The 21,914-nt window shown below is 43.9% G+C and overlaps 1 protein-coding gene across 26 annotated transcripts in view; it reads right to left on the bottom strand.

Moving 5' to 3' along the window:
- The window catches only part of ARHGEF11 (Rho guanine nucleotide exchange factor 11), a 110,174-nt gene extending 95,411 nt beyond the window's left edge, over nt 1-14,763 (bottom strand). For 22 of the 26 annotated variants that reach the window (XM_005541373.5, XM_005541380.5, XM_005541381.5 and 19 more), the window contains exon 1: nt 12,511-14,004. In XM_005541373.5, coding sequence (XP_005541430.3) covers nt 12,511-12,542 — 32 coding nt within the window. In that variant the 5' untranslated portion in view covers nt 12,543-14,004. Of the gene's footprint in view, nt 1-12,510; nt 14,005-14,668 lie in introns of those variants that run through there. The other 4 variants (XM_074040247.1, XM_065544327.2, XM_074040206.1 and 1 more) reach the window with 3 other exon arrangements.
- Between the last annotated feature and the right edge of the window lie 7,151 nt (nt 14,764-21,914).

The raw sequence follows: 21,914 nt of genomic DNA, 5'->3' as shown, positions 1-21,914 counted from the left end.
TCAAGTTCAGGATTAGTAAAAGGATGTGTCTCCAGGCATGAGTTCCAGTAGAAGTATAGCTATTAGCTATGAACTAGGCTGAGCTAAGAGAACTAGGATTTCTTCTGGGTTTCCCATTGCTTAATTAAATGATCCTGAGGCCTGAAGTGTTATTTAGGAAACCCTTTGGCACAAGAATTGCCAGGCCGTGTCATGTACCTACCACTATCCTCTGACCCACACCTGCATCTCAGACTCAGAGCCATTGGTCTGGAGAACCTGGAGATGATGAGAAACGGCCCACTAATGCACAGGGCAAAAAGAAAAGCAGGAAAGCAGGAAGAGGCTTGAAGGTCAGGGGGCTCTCAAAAACCACAGTACTGTGGTCCCTGAACGCAATTTCAAGGGGGGTGACAAAGGCCCTAGAACAGAACCCCAGAACTGCATGGGATCTCTACTCCCACCCCTTGAGCAGAGAAGCCATAGTGGTGGTGTGGACTCCTGCAAGGGTAGAACAACTGATCACTCTGTGGAAGCATGTTCTGGAGCCCTAAGCTCTTTCAGTGCAGCAACCACGTGTTAAGAGCTCTAACAACATTCTAAGAGGCAACAATGACATTCCAAGGATCCTTACCACTGGAAAATTCAGAACCTGGGATCAGTTGGAGAAACCATTTAGGAAATTTATTCTCTCAATCCGAAACTGAATTATTGAAATTACATATATTTGATTTTGACAATTACTTTGACAGTTCTCTTGTGTATGACTCTTCTGGGCTTTAATTTTGAAATTACAAAAAATCCTGTAAGCCCACCATCCTTAAAGATCTCTAGTAGATAGGATTTATTTGCACCTATGTCAGAGGTAGACAGAAATGGGCTAAGCAAGGTTTCCCAGACGGTGAGCTTACGTTAAGCTTACAAAGTGACCAGTCTGCTCCAAGGTAGTCACAATCCACTGAAGCAATTCCCAGCAGGGTAGAGCCACTGACAAGTTTTGAATAGACAGTGAACAAAAGTTCTGTTCTGAGAACATAAAAAGAGTCCATTAAGAGCACAGATGTCATAAGGCAGTGGCTCTGGAAGCACAGAACGCCAGCATCTGGGAAGTTGTAACAATGCAGATCCTCAGGCCCCAAACTCAGCTCAAACACACTGAGTCAGAACATCTGGGTGGGGCCCACAGACCTGTATTTTAACAAGCTCTCCAGCTGATTCTAAAGTATTCTAAAGATTGAGAACCTTTGACCTAGGGCAATACATCCCTGCCTTGAAAAAATTAAGTCCTGACAGGACCAGGAGCAACATTTTTTTCTTCCTTTCTGATGAAACTTCATGAAAGAATTGACTAGACTGTGTCCATCACCATTTCCTCATCTCCTATTCTCACTTGGACCCGCTAGAAACTGGCTCCTTCCCTTGCTACTGCCCAGAAACCACTCACGGAGGCCATGAACATCCTCCTAGTTACTAAGTCCAGACATTTCTCTGTCCTTTTCATCCATGACCTCTTAGGAGAACTTGACATTGTTAATCACTCCCTCCCTTCACTTCGGAGGTTCCTCACTGCCCTGGTTCCTTCTGTCACTCCCTGCCAGTCTCTTCTGCACCTCCCTTTTAAATGTATGCCTCTCATCTTCCTTCACCTCCCTTTTAAATGTATGCCTCTCAGGGTTCTGTGCATAGCCCTCTCCTCTCTCTATACCCTGCCCCTGGACAGTCTTATGCTTCTGCTGCTGTGTCTAGGTGTTGATGACCTGCTAATGTGATTCTCTGTCCCCTCCTGAGCTCCAGTTGTCTGCTGAGCATCCAGTTGTCTGTTGAGCATCTTTCCTTGGATCTCCCACAGGCACTTCAAACACAACATGTCCAAAGGGATGCTGATCCCTCTCCTCCTCTCTCCCTCAACCATCTTATGTTCTTCCTCCAGAGTTCCCTTTTTTTAATTGAATAGTACTGTGCAGTAGCCCAAGACAAGAGTAAGGGTATCATCCTTGCCCCACACTCTCCTTCATACTTCCCCCTACCCCCATATAATCAACTTCATAACCTCTGATTTCTCATTTTTATCTGTCTCCGAAGTCACTTCCGTAGCAGAGACCACACTCAGCTCTTGTCCACATTACTACAAAGGTCTCCTAACCCACCTTCCCTCTCTCCACTCTTTCACTACTCTTTTAATCTCATGTCTGCACTGTAGCCACGGTGATCTTGTTTTTGTAAAAGCATATCTGATCATGTCACCCTCTATTTAAAATTTCACAATGGTCTTCCATTGCCCTCAGGATCAAGTCCAAAACCTCTAAGACAGAGCATTACATGGTCCTCAGGCCTTGGCTCCTACTCCTTTTCCTTTTCCCTAGTTTCACTTAATTAATGGTTCTATGGTCTCGCTACAGATCACAGCCACTTGCAATTCTCACAACACCATGCTCTTTCTTGCTTGAGGCTTCTGTACCTGCTCTTCCCTCTGCCTACACTTTCCCTTTCTCCAGCCTAGCTTTAATTTTTGGCCTCAATGTAAAGGTCCTTTCCTCCAGGAAACCTTCTTTAGGTGTCTCTCCCAGTGCTTTAACTGTTTTCACATGAGTAAGTTTGGGTGCTATCATACTTGTCTCCCTCCACAAAACCATAAGCTCCTTAAGGGCAAGGTATGCAGCGTATTCTGGTTGAATCCTTGATGTCTAGCACTACGATCAGTGAAGATTTGTTAAACAGACCAAGCTTCTTACTTGAGGGATGGCATGAATGTTTCCAAACCTGAAACCCTGTTCCTGTGAAGACACTGAAATCCTAGTGGTATTTTTCCCCTCTCCCTGGGGCTCTGAAGGGAAGAGGGTTTGTGGTTCTAGCTGCACACAAGGTCCCATTCACATAGCTATTTACTACACTCTCTCCAGCCACCTCCCCCCAGAACAACAGTGGCCTTTCTCTGCAGCAGCAGTCTCTTGGGGGAAGCTTCTGAAGGCCCTGCTCTGGGAAATGAATGGGGCCAGCCTGGGGCAGGCGGGACAATGGCAGGGTAGTCCTTGTGCCCATCAGACCCCTGCAGGGAAAGGCAGACCGGAAATCAAGCCGCCAATGGGGAAATCCCCAGAACTCTGAGAGGCTGAAGGCAGGCAACCCCAACAAGGCTGCTCTGTCCCTGCAAGAAATACCAAGTACCAAAGACCTAGTACCCAATGAGAACGAGAGGAATTTTGGTCTTAGTTCCTGGCAGGAGTGTTTAGAGCTTGCTTTCTTAAAATCCCTTGGCTAGGCATGGAAGGAATCAGCAATATCAAGAACGAGCTATGTTCGAGTCAGGAAAGAGCACATAGGGAGTACACCTTGTCTAAAGAGAACTAAGCTGGGCTGAAGAAGACAACCCAGAACAATGAGGACACGCTGCTCTCGAACCCTTAGGAACAGGATAAAACACAAGAACCATAGGAAAGAATGGAAGAGAACCAACGTAACAGTCTACCACGTGCTAGATACTCTGCCAGAACTTTTATACAAATCATCTTATATAAGCAAGTAAGATAGAGCTGAGTTGCTGTATGTATGTGCAAAGGAATGCTGAGTAATATAAAGGTGTAGGGTTTGGTGATATTAACCAGCAAAGGCTTCCTTGAAGGAAATAAGAGTAATGGAGTTGGGAGAAGACAGAGAACACTGATATAAAGGTGTGCAAAGAGGGATGTGGGCCTGGGAATCAGGCTGGTCTATCTGAAGCAGGGTGACAGGGTACAGTAATGGGACCTACGATTATTGAGATGTGGGCTAAACTGAAGAAAGAAGTCATGAATCCCAAGCTGGGGAGCTCGAGCTAGAAAGGAAAGACATTGTGGGTTTCTAGCAAAGGATCTGCCTTGGGATGAGCGCTTAGGCCCCTGATTTTTAACTAATGTCCTATGTTTGTTCACTATGGTCCCACAGTCATGCCTGTCTGTCCTTAGTTGAGAATCAGCACAGGACTGAGGGTAATTCAAGCATGGGTATTCTAGTGGCAGCTGAGGAGAGTTTAGGACAATCTGGGGTCCCTGCCAAACCAAATGCCCTAATAACACTCACCATATGTTTGGCACCATGGAATTCACAAAATGCTTTTTTTTTTTCTTTTTTAAGACGAAGTTTCGCTCTTGTTGCCCGGCTGGAAAGCAACGGCAGGATCTCAGCTCACCGCAACCTCTGCCTCCCGGGTTCAAGCGATTCTCCTGCCTCAGCCTCCTGAGTAGCTGGGATTACAGGCATGCACTACCATGCCTGGCTAATTTTGTATTTTTAGTAGAGATGGGGTTTCTCCATGTTGGTCAGGCTGGTACAAATTATCCTGATCACACAGCTAGTTAGTCACTCAGCTGGGGCTCACTTAAAGTCCTATATTCTCTACATTAGGCAACTAGAATGGTTTCCACATAGATGGCCCTCCAGCCCTAGAGTTTGGTCGGCTATGTGGGAATGAATATGTATACAGCTGATTAATCAGGATCTATCAAATACATGCTAATCTCCTCAAACCATGACTCAACTTTCTAAGGGATCTCCCAGAACTGACTACCCACTTCTTTTTTTTTGCTGTTTTTTGTTTGTTTGTTTGAGGCGGAGTCTTACTCTGTCACCCAGGCTAGAGTGCAGCGGTGCGATCTCAGCTCCCTGCAACCTCTGTCTCCCGGGTTCAAGTGATTCTCCTGCTTCAGCCTCCCAAGTAGTTGGGACTACAGGCGTGCACCAACACATCTGGCTAATTTTTGTATCTTTAGTAGAGACGGAGTTTCACCATGTTGGCCAGGCTGTTCTCATATGCCTCACCTCACGTAATCCACCCATCTCGGCCTCCCAAAGTGCTGGGATTACATGCGTGAGCCACCACACCAGGCCTCCTGCTTCTCTTAAAGAGCTGTATTGAAGAACTCTAAAACTATTTGGTAGAAATGGCCTAACCTAAGGGTCTTAGGAAAGTTAAGTATCCACTGTATTCAGTAAATTGCTAGGTACCAATGGCAGACAAAATGACTTTTACTGAAGATCCTATTCTATGACTAGCACTACCCTTCTCCCAGTCTACCAGTCTCATAAATTTGGGAATAAAATTTGATTCAGGGCAGGGCACGGTGGCTCACACTTGTAATCCTAGCACTGTGGGAGGTGGAGGCAGGTGGATCACCTGAGGTCAGGAGTTTGAGACTAGCCAGGCCAACACGGCGAAACCCCTTCTCTAATAAAAAACATAAAAAATTAGCCGGGCATGGGGTCAGGCACCTGTAATCCCAGCTACTCGGGAGACTGAGGCATGAGAATTGCTTGAACCTGGGAGGCAGGAGTTGCAGTGAGCCAAGATTGTGCCATTGCACTCTAGCCTGGGCAACCAGAGCGAAACTGTGTCTCATAAATAAATAAGTAAGTTTGATTTGGCCTTAAAATACTGGTTAATTATGCTACCAAAACGTCTTGGGAATCCTGCCACTCCTCTTTGTCCCCACCATAACCATTCTGATTCAGAAGCTCATTATCTTTTCCTAAGATTGCTAGTAAAACTCCTAGGCTTCCTAATCCCAAGCCCTCTTCTGCTCTTTATATTAATGTCAGAATTCTCTCTTGAAACACTATTTTTATCACCGTAAAATACATAAACCTTCCCTGGCTCCTTTTCTACTACCACATACATAAAGTCTGAATCCCTTCATTCTCCCTACCCTACCTACCTTATCAATCTAATTTCTCTCTGCTCTACAATAATCTTAACACTTGGAGACCACACCATGTTGGTGCCACCCCAGACAGAACCTTGCTCATGTTGCTCCTCTAGTCTGAAATGGCCTCTTCTCTTTCTTCGACCTGAATAATTCCTAACTACTCTGCCTTTGACCATTCTCATTAGCACCAACCTTCTGCTCTTCTCTAAATGTATCTTTTGGTGTACATAACAATTCAGCAATTATGTACCATCTTTTTATTTTCTGTTGTTTTGTTAATAACATTTCCCAACAAGACTGTAGGCTTGAGGCCGGGCACGGTGGCTCATGCCTATAATCCCAGCACTTTGAGAGGCTGAAGTGGGCGGTTTACTTGAGGTCAGGAGTTCTAGACCATCCTGGCCAACATGGTGAAACCCCATCTCTACTAAAAATACAAAAAGTAGCTGGGTGTGGTGGCAGGTGTCTGTAATCCCAACTACTTGGGAGGCTGAGGCAGAGAATCGCTTGAACCCAGGAGGCGGAGGTTGCAGTGAGCCGAGATCACGTCACTGCACTCCAGCCTAGGTGACAGAGCAATACTCCGTCTCGAAAAAAAAAAAAGAACGTAAGCTCTAAGTTCTCGTGTACTATCTCTCAGAACACTGAGAAGTGCACTGAGCACTAAACTGAGCCATGTGATAAATATTTCAAGTCCAACCAACCGTCAAGTGCCACAGATCACAGGTCATCACCAGGAGGGCTGCTAGATTGGTTCCCTACATGATTTGAAGCCAGGTTGTGACTGATGACTACAGATCCCATCACACCATTTTGTAGCGGCTGCTCCCAAATACTGGAGAGAAATGAGAAAGGGCTGGAAAGCAAGACTCTGAAATTACAAAGCCCCTTTCTCACACATTCATGTCTTAGTTTGCTATTCTTTAAAATGAAGAGGAAAATCTCAAGGAGGTCAACAAAGGTAATAGAGGGATACTAGTGACTTTAAGGCCTATGCTGAAATCACAGTAGAAAGACAAAAAAATGGTTTTAAATCGTAGCAGAGGAAGTTTCGCATCCAAAGGGATTTCTAATTGTTGAACTCATGGAACCATCCTCCAGAGATCACTGAAAATGGGAGAGGCCCTTAACCTGTCTTTACTAGCTTAAGAGACACCCTATTTGGAGTCAGGAGGAAAGGGCAAGAGGATCCCTTGAAGTCCTGCCAGATTTTTGTGATTTTTCCCCGAAATCTGTCCAATTGTTTTAATACAATAAATTGGGATATTCTTACAGACCTTAAGAACACCTTCTAGGCCTGGCATGGTGGCTCGCACCCATATCCTGGCACTTTGGGAGGCCGAGGTGGGCAGATCGCTTGAGTTCAGGAGTTTGAGACCAGTCTGGGCAACATGGTGAATGTCATAGCTACAAAAATTATCTAGGTGTGGTGGCACATGCCTGTAGTGCCAGCTACTCAGGAGGCTGAAGTTGGAGGACCACCTGAGCCTGGGGAGGTTAAGGCTGCAGTGAGCTGTGATCATGCCACTGCACTCCAGCCTGGGCGACAGAGTGAGACCCTGTCTCCAAAAACAAAAAACAAAACCACCTTCCAAATCCTATTCCAATTCTATTAGGGGCCATGGATTTCTCAGTTCCTCCCCATGTTTCCATGTCCCTGTACTTCTGTCTTCTCTCCCATTTGATCAGGCACCTTTGTTCTCTGTTCTTTTCAAACTTTCATTTTCACTGATTTTCAGGAAAGTCAGATACTGATTTCTGAAAAACCATTTGGCCCACTGAAAGGACACAAAGCATTCTGGTTTCAGAGGCTCAAAGAATGTAATAGCTAAAAGGAATCAAATCTTAGAGGCTGGCTAGCCTAATTCCCTCATTTTTCCAGATAAGAAAACTGAGGTCCAGGGCAGGTAAGCACCTTTGCAAGGTCATTCGCCCAGTTGCTAACAAAGCTGGCTCCAACATCCACATCTACTAACTCAGATGCTGTGTTCTTTCCTCAGAACTCCAAACCTCCTTTCAGAAAAGATCTAACATGACTTTTTATAAAGTTACCCTTTTTTGTTTTTGAGACCAGGATCAGCAACTTCTTCAGTCCTGTTTACCCCATGGGCCAAAAGAGTGATCTTGCATGCCACTAGCAGGTGTATGCTTGGGTCTTTTATCAATACAGTGATTGACAAAAGAAGGAAGAACACAATCCACAGCAAAAAGAGGTTCCAAGCCACATGATATATCTTTGAATTAAGTTTAAAAAATAATAAACCAATAAAATTAATTTTTAAAGGCAATGCCACTCTGAAGAGGTGAAATAGATGCAGTCAATATAGATTAAAATAACTCCTCTTATGTTTACAGAACTCAACAGTTAACAAAGCATTTTCACAAACATCAGAGTATCAGAACTTTAAAGCAGCAAGAAACACTATACAAACTAGAGTTTCTAAACTCCATTCCACAGAGGCTGTGAGCTTCCAGAACTCCTTTACCTTTATACTAACTTGGGGATTAGCTATGTGCCATTCGCAAAATATTTTTATTTTTGATGAACTCGTATTGTCATTTAATTTTTCTTATTTCTTGTCTACTAAAAAAGCTAAACAAACACATTAACAAAAGGGTGCTCTTTCAGAAATGTTTTTGAGTATCCGAAGTTAAGCTTAGTCTGCTCCTTCTCATAATGGTGATTAATCGCCAAATGTTTCAGCTGCAAATCCATTGTGCCTCTCATCTCACACCCCCAGATGGGAACAAGGGTACATTTTGGAAAAGACTCAGCATTTCAGGGGACTTACCATGCGTAGCTCTGGATCCCTGTCACCAATCTGGGAGGCCAACCTTCTAATCTAGGTAGAAACTCAGCTAAATGTCTGGGGACTTCTTGGTCCCAGGGGTCAATAAAGACCAGAAGCCAAGGTGCGAAGAGACCCCTGACAAGGCACAGTTGCTGGGTCTGGATTTATTTTGACTTAGGAAAGTCATATGCTTTTAAGACAAGGAATGGCCAGAGATCACAGAACAAACCCTTTCTATCCCCATCACTGACAGACATTTAAGGTGAGCCAAGGTAGATGAAGTCTCTCTCATTCATCAGAGTTCCTGGGAAGGAGATTCAGTAACCCTTCTCTTCTCACATTCTTCTAGTACCCTAGCTATTGGAAAAATATTCCTTCCTCCTGACCCCATGCACTTCTACAACAATAAAGCCAGTTCACTCTGCTTAAATTCTTCAAAATGATATAAAGATTTCAGTCACCTTTAATTTGTTTTGGGCTACTTAGCTCAGAAAGTTGGGCACGAAGCTAAATCAAATCTGTGAATTTACCATCTATAATTTATATAGAGTTTACAGTTTAGAAAACAATTTGAAATACATTATCTTGTTTGATTTGCTCCTTTCAATAGGCCTGTGAGAGAGATGAAATAAACATTATAATCCTCAAAGGACACACCATATAAAAATGTTTGAGAACTGGATTGTACTTTATAGAAATGAACTACTACTGCTTTACATGAGGAAGCCAGAGGAGGCATGTGACTTCCCCAAGGTCACATAGTTAAGGGGAAAGCCAGGACTCAAACCACAAACTCTTGGCTTAAAGTACTTTGGTTTGATCCTCACATGAACTTTGGGCAGAGGAAAGATGTTTCATGGGTGCAAACCCCTAACCCACCCGTCCATCTCAAAAACATGTGCTACGGGGAAACCAGGCTAACAGATATAGATGGCTTAGCAAAATTCATAATCACTCCTGTAAAAATAATTCAGTATCATTATCTCTGTTAAAAATAGCAAACACATTTTTAGAAACTCTTGAAAGGAATATATATCAATGGGCAGTAAGTTGCTCATGGACAAAAACTGAAAGGGACATGAACAGCTACACTTTAGCCCATCTTTCAGTAATAACTGATTAACACTGAAAGATAAAGATTAGTTGCAAATACTTTATGCCTTCTATGGACCCAGGAGTCACTCTTGAACAGGGTGCTGCAGGAGATTAAAGAATGTCAAGTAAATATTCCAAAGTTTTCTTACTCTCAGCAACAATCTCTTTCCAAATACATGGTCCTTTATCATGTCACTGATTTTCTAGAAAATACACATCACCTAGGAAACCTTCTCTAACTGACCACATTTGACTACATTTGAAATTAACACGTGAATATTGAAACAACCTGAAATGAAAGAATTTATACTTGCTGATCTTTTCATTCACTCTAACTAACATTCATTTGTCAAACTTTTCTTGAGTACTCACCTCATGCAAGACACTAAGCTAGGCACACAGGATATCATACAGGCAAACCAAACTGTCCCTGCTTGTGAGGAGCTTACAGTCTGGTGTTGCTTTCTGTGGTCTTCAGGAGTCTTATATGTTTCCCAGTCCCCCAGTTGCATGCGCTCTCTGTGAGCAAAAACTGTACACCTTAATTTTCTAAAACTCTCTTACAGCACCTTACGCTAGGCTCTCTACACAGCAAACTGATAAACTGAAAGAATACTAGACTCCATAATCTGCAGCATTTTATTCCTTTCAGTGTGATTTAAGACTGTAAATTATTTAAAATCCATAGAGTCTTGAGGCTGATGTTGTCCAAAGTTCCAATAGAATAAGCCTACAGCTAAGGGGGTAAGATTCAATGCAGCTAGCTGGGGATGTCTGAAGGGGATCTGAGTCCTACCACTCTTAATGGGGAAGACAATCAGGCAGGGTGGAGGTGAGGAATACCCTTACCCTGCAAAGTTGCACTGTCTCATAGGAGAAAATAGTACTTTAACTATAGGACTTACAGGTATGAGCCCCAAGACTGAACCCCCAAGGCAGGAGCCCCAAGACAGAAAAATAGAAGGGAAGACCTTGACTGCTGATGGGCACTTTACCCTACTGCCAAAGAGAAAGAAGAAAACGGTGCCCCACACATTCTATAGGACAAGTATAGAAGCCTAGTTAGACACGATGGGGCAATGAAAGAGCCGGATTCAGACTCAGAAGACCTGTGTTTGAGTCTTTGAGTCCAGATTCTGCCACTAGCCAGGCAAGATGGCACTGGGCAAGCCAGGTAGCCTCTGAGCCTCAGTTTCCCTTTCTGTGAAACGTGAATAATAACCTCTGACGCTTTTGTCTACCACATAGAACCACTGTGAGATTCAAATGAGATATGTTCTACAAAAGCACTTAGGAAACAAACTGTAATGTGCTGGGCAAATCCTGAGATTTTGATCTATGAGGATATCCAAACCCCCAGGAGTGTCTCACATTAATCCAGGAACCCTCACCACCTCCTCCTTCTTGCACCTCCCCAAAACTTGGGTTCTCATCTTCTCAAATCCCTGCATTTACCAGAAAGAGTTCACCATCCAAATCGTAAAAAGGCAAGTGCACTAATTCTCAAACTCCAAGAGGATGAAAAGGGAAGAAGGGCAGCCATGTAAACCATTCCAATTCCTCACCTTGACACGCCTCAGTTCTCCCTTTCCAAGGGTCAAACTGCAGAGGGGCCAACAGAAAGGGGGAGGGAGGTCTGAACTGGCCATATATCCTTTGTGGCTGTCTGCCTCCTCTTCTCCACTGCCAAGTCAGTTCCCATCTAGGGATTGCTGAACTAATCTAAATGGGACTCTGAGGCAATACAGAGATTAGTGCTTGGGAGAGAGAGATTATATGCATTTTAGGCCACATTCCACAGCCAAAAGGAAATTATTATTAGCATGGATAACCAAAGGTGGACTGGGCATGGAGGGAGCAATTGCTCCCTTGCAAATATTCTTCCCTATCTCTCCAATAATATTTTTTCCAGGCCCTGTCCTTTCATTTGCTTGTTCAGTCCTTCAACCACCCATCTATCTAGTTAGAATGTGTGCAGTGCCCACAAAACACACCCCCATAGCAAGGTTCTCATGGGGAGAAGGGTTGAGGAGGGGTAGGGGAGGGAAGGAAAAGAGAGACACCTTACAAAGTTGTACCAATCATTTGCAGGCAAGAATTGCAACCACACTGTAACATTACCAGTGATAGAGGTGGCTGGGCAGACTCTTGGGGGAAGGGGTGTCATGTGTTCAGACTCTGAGGGCCAGTGCTGCTGCCCAGCAGGCCTAGGAGCCCAAAACAATTTCTTCTGGCTCCAGGCAGAGGGAAGGCCCATTTTGCAGAGTCCAGCTTATTAAGAACAGCTTGGAAGATTAAACCTAGAGCATCGGCCGGTTGGCAGGTCTCAATTTAAACTCTAAGCTTGGAGGAGAGGAAATTCTAACGTGACCTATGCATTTTGGGGCCATGTCAGCTACTGGTAAAAATCCAGACCTGCATGGGTGCAAAGGATGTTTCTGTCCCATCATTCAGGCCAAGAACATCCTCTTCATTTCTAGAAATGGGATCCACCCTGTCCCCAAGCCCCACCATTCCATACCAACCAGCCTGGTGGAGGCCCACGCCCCTGCCAGGGCCCTTCTCCCAGCAGCTCCAACACCTAAAGCCAGTCCCCCTAGTGCACCCCTAGGAGCTCACAAGACTGGCTTGTGCCCACTTGAGCTGGCAAGTTGGGGGGACTCAAATTCAGCCTCCACCCTGGCAAAAGTCAAAAGCCACTGGAAACACATCCTCCTCCTTCTCCTCTCCTGGCTTCACTGTTTATTGCTTATATTCAAAAGACGCTGAATTAAGAGCTGTGTTTTTAACATAGACACACAGAAAGCACATAACCACACAGGTTGACGGTCCCCAGAGACTAATGCTCCTAGTCCCAATTCCCAAAGCCCACCTAGACCCTTATTTTCAACCATTTATTAAAATGCAACACCACCCCTCCCAGTCTTTTAGTCAATGTTGAAAAATCAAATCATTAGCAAACCTACCTGTCTATACTCTGGGGCAACCTTACACTCATGGTTTCTCGGTGTCTCCACGGTTCCAGAATCCTGTAGCTTTGGTGTGTTGATCAGGATTGAATCGCTTCCAATTTTTGAGCAAGGTGAGAGGAGGGCCTCCCAACTTGAAGACTGAATCCTTTCTCCTCCAGCTCTCAGGACCCTGGTAACTGATGCTCCACTCTACTTCTACCAGTGAACATGATTTCCTTTCTCAGCCCCTCTTCCCCTCCCCAGCTTTAAAAAAAAAAAAAAAAAAAAGAAAAGAAAAAAAAAAAGGAAAAGAGGAAAAACTGTGACCTTCTCAGAAACCAAAAACCCAGCCACAAACCTCCTCAAGGTTAGCACTATGGGCTAAAAAAAATGAATCACAGAAAAATGTGCCTTCAAAATATCACTGTTAACTGCAAAATACAGATAAAACCATCCTTTAAATCCAGTTTTCTCAGCTGTCCTTCTGTTGGCAAGAGACCCTCTAGCTCAAAGGGGGAAAATAATTTTCTAGTCTCCAATGCTTAATATGACAACAGCAAATATCTTTGAGGAAAGGAAAAAAAAGGATTAATAAATCCGAAATGGCACTTGGAAAAAATCTTCCAGCTGATTTGCACAGTAAAAAAATAAATAAAACCATACAATAGTATGTACACAACAGCACTCCTTCCAAGTCCAGTGCAACCCTGGGAACCAAAATTTATGGACTTCCTTAAAAAAAGAAAAAGAAAAAGAAAAGCTTTTACATTAAATGTTTTGAAATTCTTAAATGAGCCAATTGCACCAAAAAAAAAAAAAAAAAAATTCAAAGAACACCTGAAATGCAATGCTTTTTACCTTTAAGATGGTAGTAATGATTAACAAACCAGAGATAATCTCTGAAAATATTCTCTCCTTTTCTTTTTCCTTTAAACTTGCAGGTTCCTCCACCTACCCCAGCCTGATTCTCAGACCCAGCCTACGTTCGGCCTTTTTCTGAAAGACAATTTCCTGAGTTAGTTCTGCTGTTGGGCTCCTCCACATCCAAGCTCCGAAATTTTCTCTTGCCTCAGCCTCCATGAAACGGAGATTTCGCTTCCTCCCGTTCCCCCTTTTCTCTCCCTCTCTATCGCCCGGTCAGAAAGACGGCTCCCTTATTCGGATTATGATTGTGGATTTGAGTTCGAGGTGGGTTTTTCCTTCACACCAGCCTCCTGGAAAATCCGATCGCCTGTTTCCTCTCGGCCTCTCCTTGCCTCCCTTTCCGCCCCTCGCCTAATCTCGCAGGCAGGAGCCCGCCGTGCCTCGCGCAGGACGCCTGGCCGGGCCTCCGGCTACCGGCGCCGCTCGCCCCGCGCCCGACCGCCGTGTTCCGGCCTTCGCGGCCGCTCGGGACGCCAGGCTCGGCGCACGGGGAAGGCGGCGGCGGCTGCGGCAGGCCGGCACGAGCGGGCGTCCGACTGCCGGCGTCGCGGCCGCGCTCGCCTCCTTCCGGGCCCCTTCCCCCTCGGCTCGCCGCTCGCTCGGGCGCAGGCCCGGCCGGCCGCCCCCTTCCCTCCCTCCTTCTTCCCTGTGAGCCTTTCTCCTTCCCTCGCTCCCGCGGGGCGGGGCCGCAGGCTCCTCCTCCTCGCGGCGCTGCCCGCCGCCCGCCGGCCTTTCCCCTCACGCCGCGGCGGCCGGGAGCGGGGGCGGGAAGCTGACCGCCCTTCCCTGCCTCGGTTCCCGCGGCCGCGACTCCCGCCGACCCGCCCGCCCCTGTCCTGGCCTCCCTGCGCGCCCTGCCCCCCACAACCCCTCGCCGTCGTTCCTCGGCCGGTCCCCTCCGCGGCCCCTCAGTCGCCAGCCCTGCCCCTCGGCGCGGCCTAGCGGGTTCCAGTCTCTGCCGGATCCCCGGCCTGGCCCGCGGGCGACCCCGGCCCTGACCCCGCCAGGCACCGCGCGCCGTCCCCGCCGCCGCCGCCACCGCCACCGCCGTCACCACCCCTGCCACCTTTTGCAGGCTTTTCCTCGTCTGCTTTCCCCCCTTTATTGACTTCTGCGCGGGAGCCGACCTTTGTTTCCTACCCCCTGCCCGCCCCGCCACCGTGCCCGCGCCCCATGCCCCTGCCCACGGGTGCGGGTTCACTTCTTTGCGTCCACCGGCATTACCCCGGCGCCCGCAGCTACGGCTCACCCTCTCTCCACCTCTCTTCTGATCTTATTTTTCAAACATTTGTTGCGGCCTCTTTCGTGGTGTCAGTTCTTTTAACTGTTTCCGCCCGTTTCTGTGGTCCTTCCCACTTACAATACCACCGACTTAGGGGGAAGACCCTTCGCTGTTTCCTCTAGGCTTGGCTTGGGCATCTTAATACCAGGCTGTGTAAAGTGTCTTTGAACTCTATGGAAGAGCCTTTCCAGAGCAATTCTGTTTTCATAACCCCCTCTCGTAGAATCACAGTTTCTAAATCTTTACAAGTAACATGACATTTGTCAGAGGGTCCTGAGCGTTTATTAAAAATCATTAAAGCCGAGGTGGGGGGGTGGGGAGATCACCTGAGGTGAGGAGTTCGAGACCAGCCTGGGCCAACATGGTGAAACCCCGTCTCTAGTAAAAATACAAAAATTAGCCGGACGTGGTGGTGCGTGCCTGTAATCCCAGCTACTCGGTAGGCTTGGGCACGAGAATCGCTTGAATCCGGAAGGCGGAGCTTGCAGTGAGTCGGGATCGCGCCACTGCACTCCAGCCTGGGCAACAGAGCGAGACTCTGTCTCAAAAAACTAATAATAATAATAATAATAATAATAAAGTTTTTTAAATTATTGAAATAAAAAGGAAACTCTCACTAGGATTGGGGAGTGGACTTTGCCTTCTTGCCTAGGTAAATGCCATTGTAAAATACTCTGCAGGCAGTGGGGGTGTTTGCATATGTTCTCTGCCTTTCACACTACCTGGATTGTTCTGGGAGGGTGGATATGTGTATGTAAATTACCTATACACATTCGTGAACTCTGGAGTGACCTCACCATTGTTGGAAGTGGTAGATATGCAAATTGCAAGATGAAAAAGAAACGAATAAGCATCAATTGAAGACCTACTATGAACTAGGAACTTTCCCTTTAATGTGTATAAGGTATAGGTTGGCAAATAAAAGAACTTGCTTCCTCCACCCTGTCTCCACCAACCCCTAGGCCGGAACTCCCCAAAATAGGTGATCTGCCCAGCATTTGAAGCAGAGTCTAGATTGTTGCTGACTTAATTGTGTCTTTTTTTCCATACTACCCGCAAAAATGATGCTGTCAAATGTGGACACTGCTCTGTGGTGGCAGAGCACCGGTTGCCAAACATTTTAAAATAATGTTTTCTTGGCCGGGCGCGGTGGCTCACGCGTGTAATCCCAGCACTTTGGGAGACCAAGGCAGGTGGATCACCTGAAGTCAGAAGTTCGAGACTAGCATGGCCAACATGGTGAAACCCCATCTCTACTAAAAATACAAAAAATTAGCCGGGTATGGTGGGGGGCGCCTGTAATCCCAGCTACTCCGGAGGTTGAGGCAGGAGAATCGCTTGAACCCGGGAGGCAGAGGTTGCAATGAGCCGAGATTGCGCCACTGCACTCCCAGCCTGGGTGACAAGAGGGAAACTCCGTCTCAAAATAATAATAATAATGTTTTCTTAATATATGTAACATTTATTTTTTTAAAGGAAGTATTTACATGTATTTTATTACATATCTTATACAACATTGCCTAGTGTAGAAATATTAAAAGGTTGAAATTTTAAAATTGAGAACATTTTTTAAATCACGCTTTTTAGTGAAAGTTAATTGCTGTCATAACTGGAAAAGATGCTTGTCAAAGATAGGTAGATTCAAACACAATAAGTACGCCCTTGATTGCATTTATTAAATCATGATACTTATTTTCCAGTCCCATTTATCAACAATGTAAAGACTTCTAATTGAAATTCGACTAGTAAATTTATATCTTAAGCCAAAAGCCAATCCTTCTTGAATGATTGGAAGGTATTACATTTTTATATTCTTAACAAATGGGTTCCAGCAATTAAGAAATTTCATTTAAATTTAAAAAATAAGTTTTCAAATTCTGTTTCCTAGTTTTTCAAAGTGTGCAAAGGTTTTGATAGGTGAAACTATTGTTTTTGGTAATTAAAAAAATCACAATATTGGAACCATTTCCAGTCATCCATCTTCAAAATACTTTTTCCTAAATATGTGTTTCTTTAGAAAAGCAGTGACTTCCTCGCTCGTGGATAGACTGTCATCTTAACCTTGAAGGGAGAGATTAAGCGGCATTTTTGTTGTTGTTTGTTTTTGTTTTTGCAAGTAAGTGCTAGGTAGCATACTCTTGACAGCCATTTCTCATCGTAGAACACTGAAATAAAAATGTGCATCTCCTCCATGTTCAATAGTTCATTTTGGGCTTTCCCCAGGAGATTGTCAATCTGCACAGCAAAGATTTTCATGGTCATTCTCTGTCATTACAAAGAACTGTAAAGTTTAACAGTTAATAAGCTGGTTTTGGTCTGGTGGATAGCATACATTATGAAGAAAAGGAATGTGAATGGTGATGTTACATCTGGTTCTTGGAACCTCCTCATATACTGTGTGTGACAGATGACTTTTGACATAGTGACTGAGTGAGAATGCCAGGTCATTAGTATTAGTAAAACGTAATTATTTTTGGCGTAATTAAATACTATTATGATGGCATTTTTAAAAATTTTTAATTAATTAATTAATTTATTTATTTTTGAGACAGAGGCTTGCTCTGTCGCCCAGGCTGGTGTTCAGCGGCACAGTCTCGGCTCACTGCAAGCTCTGCCTCCCGCGTTCATGCCATTCTCCTGCCTCAGCCTCCTGAGTAGCTGGGACTAGAGGTGCCCACCATCATGCCTGGCTAATCTTTTGTATTTTTAGTAGAGACGGGGTTTCACTGTGTTAGCCATGATGGTCTCGATCTCCTGACCTCGTGATCCACCTGCCTCGTCCATGAGTGCCTTCTTAAACATTTTCCTCATGCATCTCCTTGCATACTCCACTTTGAAGATTGTGAGGGTAGCTTCAGTAAGATAGAGTTCCCTGAAGTTAGTTGGCCATTTAAGTAAACTGCAAGTCTCAGGTAAAAAAACAAAATAGATTAGATTGTGTCCTAGACAGACTGGGTTGTTAGAATCTGGAGGCAGCTGGTGATCAATGGAAAGATCACTACACTAGGAGTCTGGAGAACTAGATAATTTTGTGATCTGCCATCTGCAGTTTGTAAGGATTTAATATGAACAAGCCTAGGCTCTGTAAGCTACAGAGTGCTGGGCAGGAAAATCAGGATAAATTTTAGGGAGCGATACCTTAAAACAACCTTGTCCAACTTGGGGCCTGCAGGCACATGTGGCCCAGGACAACTTTGAGTGCAGCCCAACACAAATTCATAAACTTTCTCAAAACCTTATGAGTTTTTTTAAAGCTCATTAGCTATCGTTCGTGTTAGTTTATTTTACGTGTGGCCCAAGACAATTCTTCTTCTTCCACTGTGGCCCGGGGAAGCCAAAAGATTAGACACCCCTGCCGTAAATGAACATAGACCTTTGAACTTTTTTCCCACAGAAGACTATCAATAGATGAATCGTTTTCTCTGCCCAGCATCCTGGGGAATAGGTAGGGCACTAGTTGTTATATCTGTTTACATTAAGGTTAAGGAAACTGTGACACAGAGAAGTTTTAGGTGATTTGCATGAAATCCCATTAATTGATAGATCGAGGCTAGAAGTCATATCTGATTATCTTTAAGTAGTGAGAAGCAAAGAAAAAGATGGGTAGGTGGGTAGGGTCAGCTTTTATTTCTGGGAGAGATTCTAGAAACTCAATGCTTGATTGAATAGCTGACGGAGAGCAGCAATGAAAAACCTTGAATGGTTCATGATGTGAATTCTAGATAAGCAGCTTCTCATCCATAAGCAGGCATCCCCATCCTAGACTGGTGTTTCTTTTAAAGAGATGAACTCCAGGTTGCCATCATTCTCTTTCTAGGGTGCTGTTAAGGGACAGGGCTGGCAAAATAAAATCACCACTGGAGACATAGTGCCTTTGTTTCATTGATGATCTTTCACTCCTCTTAAATATTTATCAATTGGGAAAATGATGTGAGAGGCTTAATTAAGATATTGCTTACTCCTAAGGGTGAGAAAATTCTGTGTTTTTTTTCACTAGCTGATTTTGATTTCTCTAGAATACTTCTGGGTAGCCAGAACAACCAATCCTAAAATCTCTGTTACAGATGTCATTTCATTGTCACTCAGAATATTATGTTCATTTAACATGTTGAATTCCCAATGAAATTTTAGTATCAGGTAATCATACCCAAAACATATATAGTGCTTGCTATGTAAATACAAATACTGTTCCAAGCAAACTACAATAATTAACTATTTGATTTTCTCAGCCCCCTTTTGAGGTAGGTACTATTATTATGTCACCCTCAGTTTCAGATGGGGAAACAGGCCCAGAGAGGGAGAATAACTTGCCCAGAGTTACAGAGCTGGAACCCAGGCAGTCTGGCTCCAGGGTCTGTAGTTGGCTTTCCTTTTATTACCTGTACTGCCTCCTTGTCACAGGCACCATGCCAGACCCTGGGGAGAAAATGATAAAACCAAAGAACGATGAATTTGGCAGAACCTTCTCAGAAAGATGGGAGAGGTGCAGAGCTTTTTGAGGAGAAACTGGGGAGGGTGGAGCTACAAGCAGAGTCCATTGGTTTAACTCCTCAACCCCCCAGAGAGTTCTTTTTCCCATGGGGCAGTGGACCAGCAATTTTTCTCTCAGTTCTTTGTCTTCCCTCTCAATGTCCCTTAAGTTTTTTCCCCCAGAGATTTGGTCCCTCATCTCTCTTGAGGATCGCAGGGAATTTATTGGAGAAGGAGCTTCTCACCTTTCCTCGCAGTGAGAGGTCTGCATTGTTTGCAGGGTCACCTTCCAGGTGTGCCCTTCAGCCTCTCCAGCTTGCTACCTTCCTGTCTATGGTTACCTTAGAAACCAGGCTCTCCCATCACACTCCAAGTGGCTGAGACAAATTGAATAACAGAGAAGGTGCCAAGATAAATTGTAAAGAAAAAAATGTGTGAAAGAAAGCCAATTTTAGACTGAAGGCTAATATTTTGGGAATTTGGATGTGTCGTTGTGTGTGTGTGTGTGTGTGTGTGTGTGTGTTTCCTTCCAAATAAGACAAAGTTCCCAGCATCAAATGTGAGAAACAAAAAAGGTGAGATGCCAAGGGGAAGATGATAAAAAAAAAAAACTGCCCAAATCCTGCTTTTAAAACTGAAAAAATACCGTGAGGTCAAGACAGGAGGATTGCTTGAGTTCTGGACTTTGAGACCAGCCTGGGAAACATAGCAAGACCTCATCTCTACTAAAAATCAAAAAGATTAGCCAGGTGTGGTGGCGCATACCTGTAGTTCTAGCTACTCTGGAGGCTGAGGTGGGGAGGATCGCTTGAGCCTAGGAGATCAAGGCTGCAGTAAGCTATGATCATGGCACTGCACTCCCACCTGAAGGACACAGTGAGACCCTGTCTCAAAAACAAAATGAACAAACAAAACTGAAAAATATCCTTTTAAAAACTAAAATAAATTTATTGACATGCAATAATTACACATATTTTAAAACATATAGTTTGATAAGTTTTGACACATACACACATGAAACTGTCAGCACAATCAAGATAATGAACATTATGCTGAAGAGTTTACTGTTGCTGCTTTCTGATTATTTCTTCCCAACCCTTCCCACTGGACACCCTTCCCTATTCTGGTCCCCAGGCAATCACGGATATACTTTTTGTTTCTATAGATTAGATTCCATCTTCTAGAATTTTATATAAATGAGATCATCTAGTATGTACTCTTTTTTAATGACTTGTACTCAGCGTAATTATTTTCAGATTCGTCTGTGTTACTGCTTTTATTTATTGCTGAATGGCATTTTTTTACATCAATTTCTGATTGCTTACTACTGGTACATAGAAACACAGTTATTTTTGTATATTGATCTTGTATCTTACAATGTTGTAAACCTACTTATTAGTTCTAGTGGGTATTTTGTAAATGCCATCAAATTTTCTGAGTAGATGGTTATATTACCTGAGAATAATAACAGTTTTATTCCTTTCTTTCTAATCTGCACTCCCTTTGTTTCTTTTTCTTGTCTTATTGCGCTAGCTAGAACATCTAATGCAATGTTAATAGAACTACTAAGATAAGACATCCCTGCCTTGTTTCTCATCTTAGGGGGAAAGCAATTGTTTTTTCACAATTAAATATGATACTATCTGTAGGTTTTGCTTAGATTCTTTCTATCAGGTTGTGGAAGTTCTCTCCTGTTCCTAGTATGCTGGGAGCTGTCAAAGAATAGTTGTGTTTTAATGTACAACATGAGGACTATAGTTGAAATTGTTTTATATTAGGAAATTTTGTTAAATAAGTAGATTTTAGCTGCTCTTGTCATACAAAAAAAGTATGTGAGATGATTAATATGGTAACTTGCTTCACTATAGTAATCATTTTACTCTCAATATGTATCCCATAACATCATGTTATAAACCTCAAATATACGCAATAACATTTGTTTTTTTAAAAAAGAATAGATGTATTTTATCAAATTCTTTTTTCTGCATTAGTTGACATGATTATATGGTTTTTCTTGTTTAGCCTGTTAATATGGTGAATTTTCAGTGTTGAATCAGGCTTAAATTTCTGGGATAAATTCTACCTGGTCATGATGTATTAACCTTACTACACATTGTTGGATTTGATTTGCTAAAAATTTGTTAAGGATTTTGCATATGTGCTCATGATACTTATGATAGATACAGTCTGTAGCTTTTCTTTTCTTTTCTTTTTTTTTTTTTGAGACGGAGTCTCGCTTTTGTTGCCCAGGCTAGAGTGCAGGGGTGTGATCTCGGAATCAAGCAATTCTCCTGCCTCAGCCTCCTAAGTAGCTGGGATTGCATGTGCATGCCACCACGCCTGGCTAATTTTTGTATTTTTAGTAGAGACGTGGTTTCACCGTGTTGGCTAGTCTGGTTTTGAACTCCTGACCTCAGGTGATCTGCCAACTTCGGCCTCCCAAAGTGTTGGGATTGCAGGCGTGAGCCACTGTGCCCAGCCACTTTATTTGTAATGTTTTTGTCTGGTTTCAGAATAATGCTGGCCTCATATAATGAGTTGCAAAGAATTATCTCTTCTTCAATGTTCTAGAAGACGTTGTGTGGAATTGGCATTGTTCCTTCTTTAAATGTTTCATAGAATACCCCAGTGAAACCATTTGGATCTGGAATTTCCTTTGCATAGGAAAGTTTTAACTAAAATTTCAATCTTCTTAGTAGATGTAAGAATGTAATAGATAGAAGAAATAAGTCTGTGTTATCTA

Source organism: Macaca fascicularis, chromosome 1 (genome assembly GCF_037993035.2).
Source record: "Macaca fascicularis isolate 582-1 chromosome 1, T2T-MFA8v1.1".
Lineage (NCBI taxonomy): Eukaryota > Metazoa > Chordata > Mammalia > Primates > Cercopithecidae > Macaca > Macaca fascicularis.
Note: the sequence above shows the minus strand (reverse complement) of the source record. Positions and strands in the feature narration are given on the sequence as shown.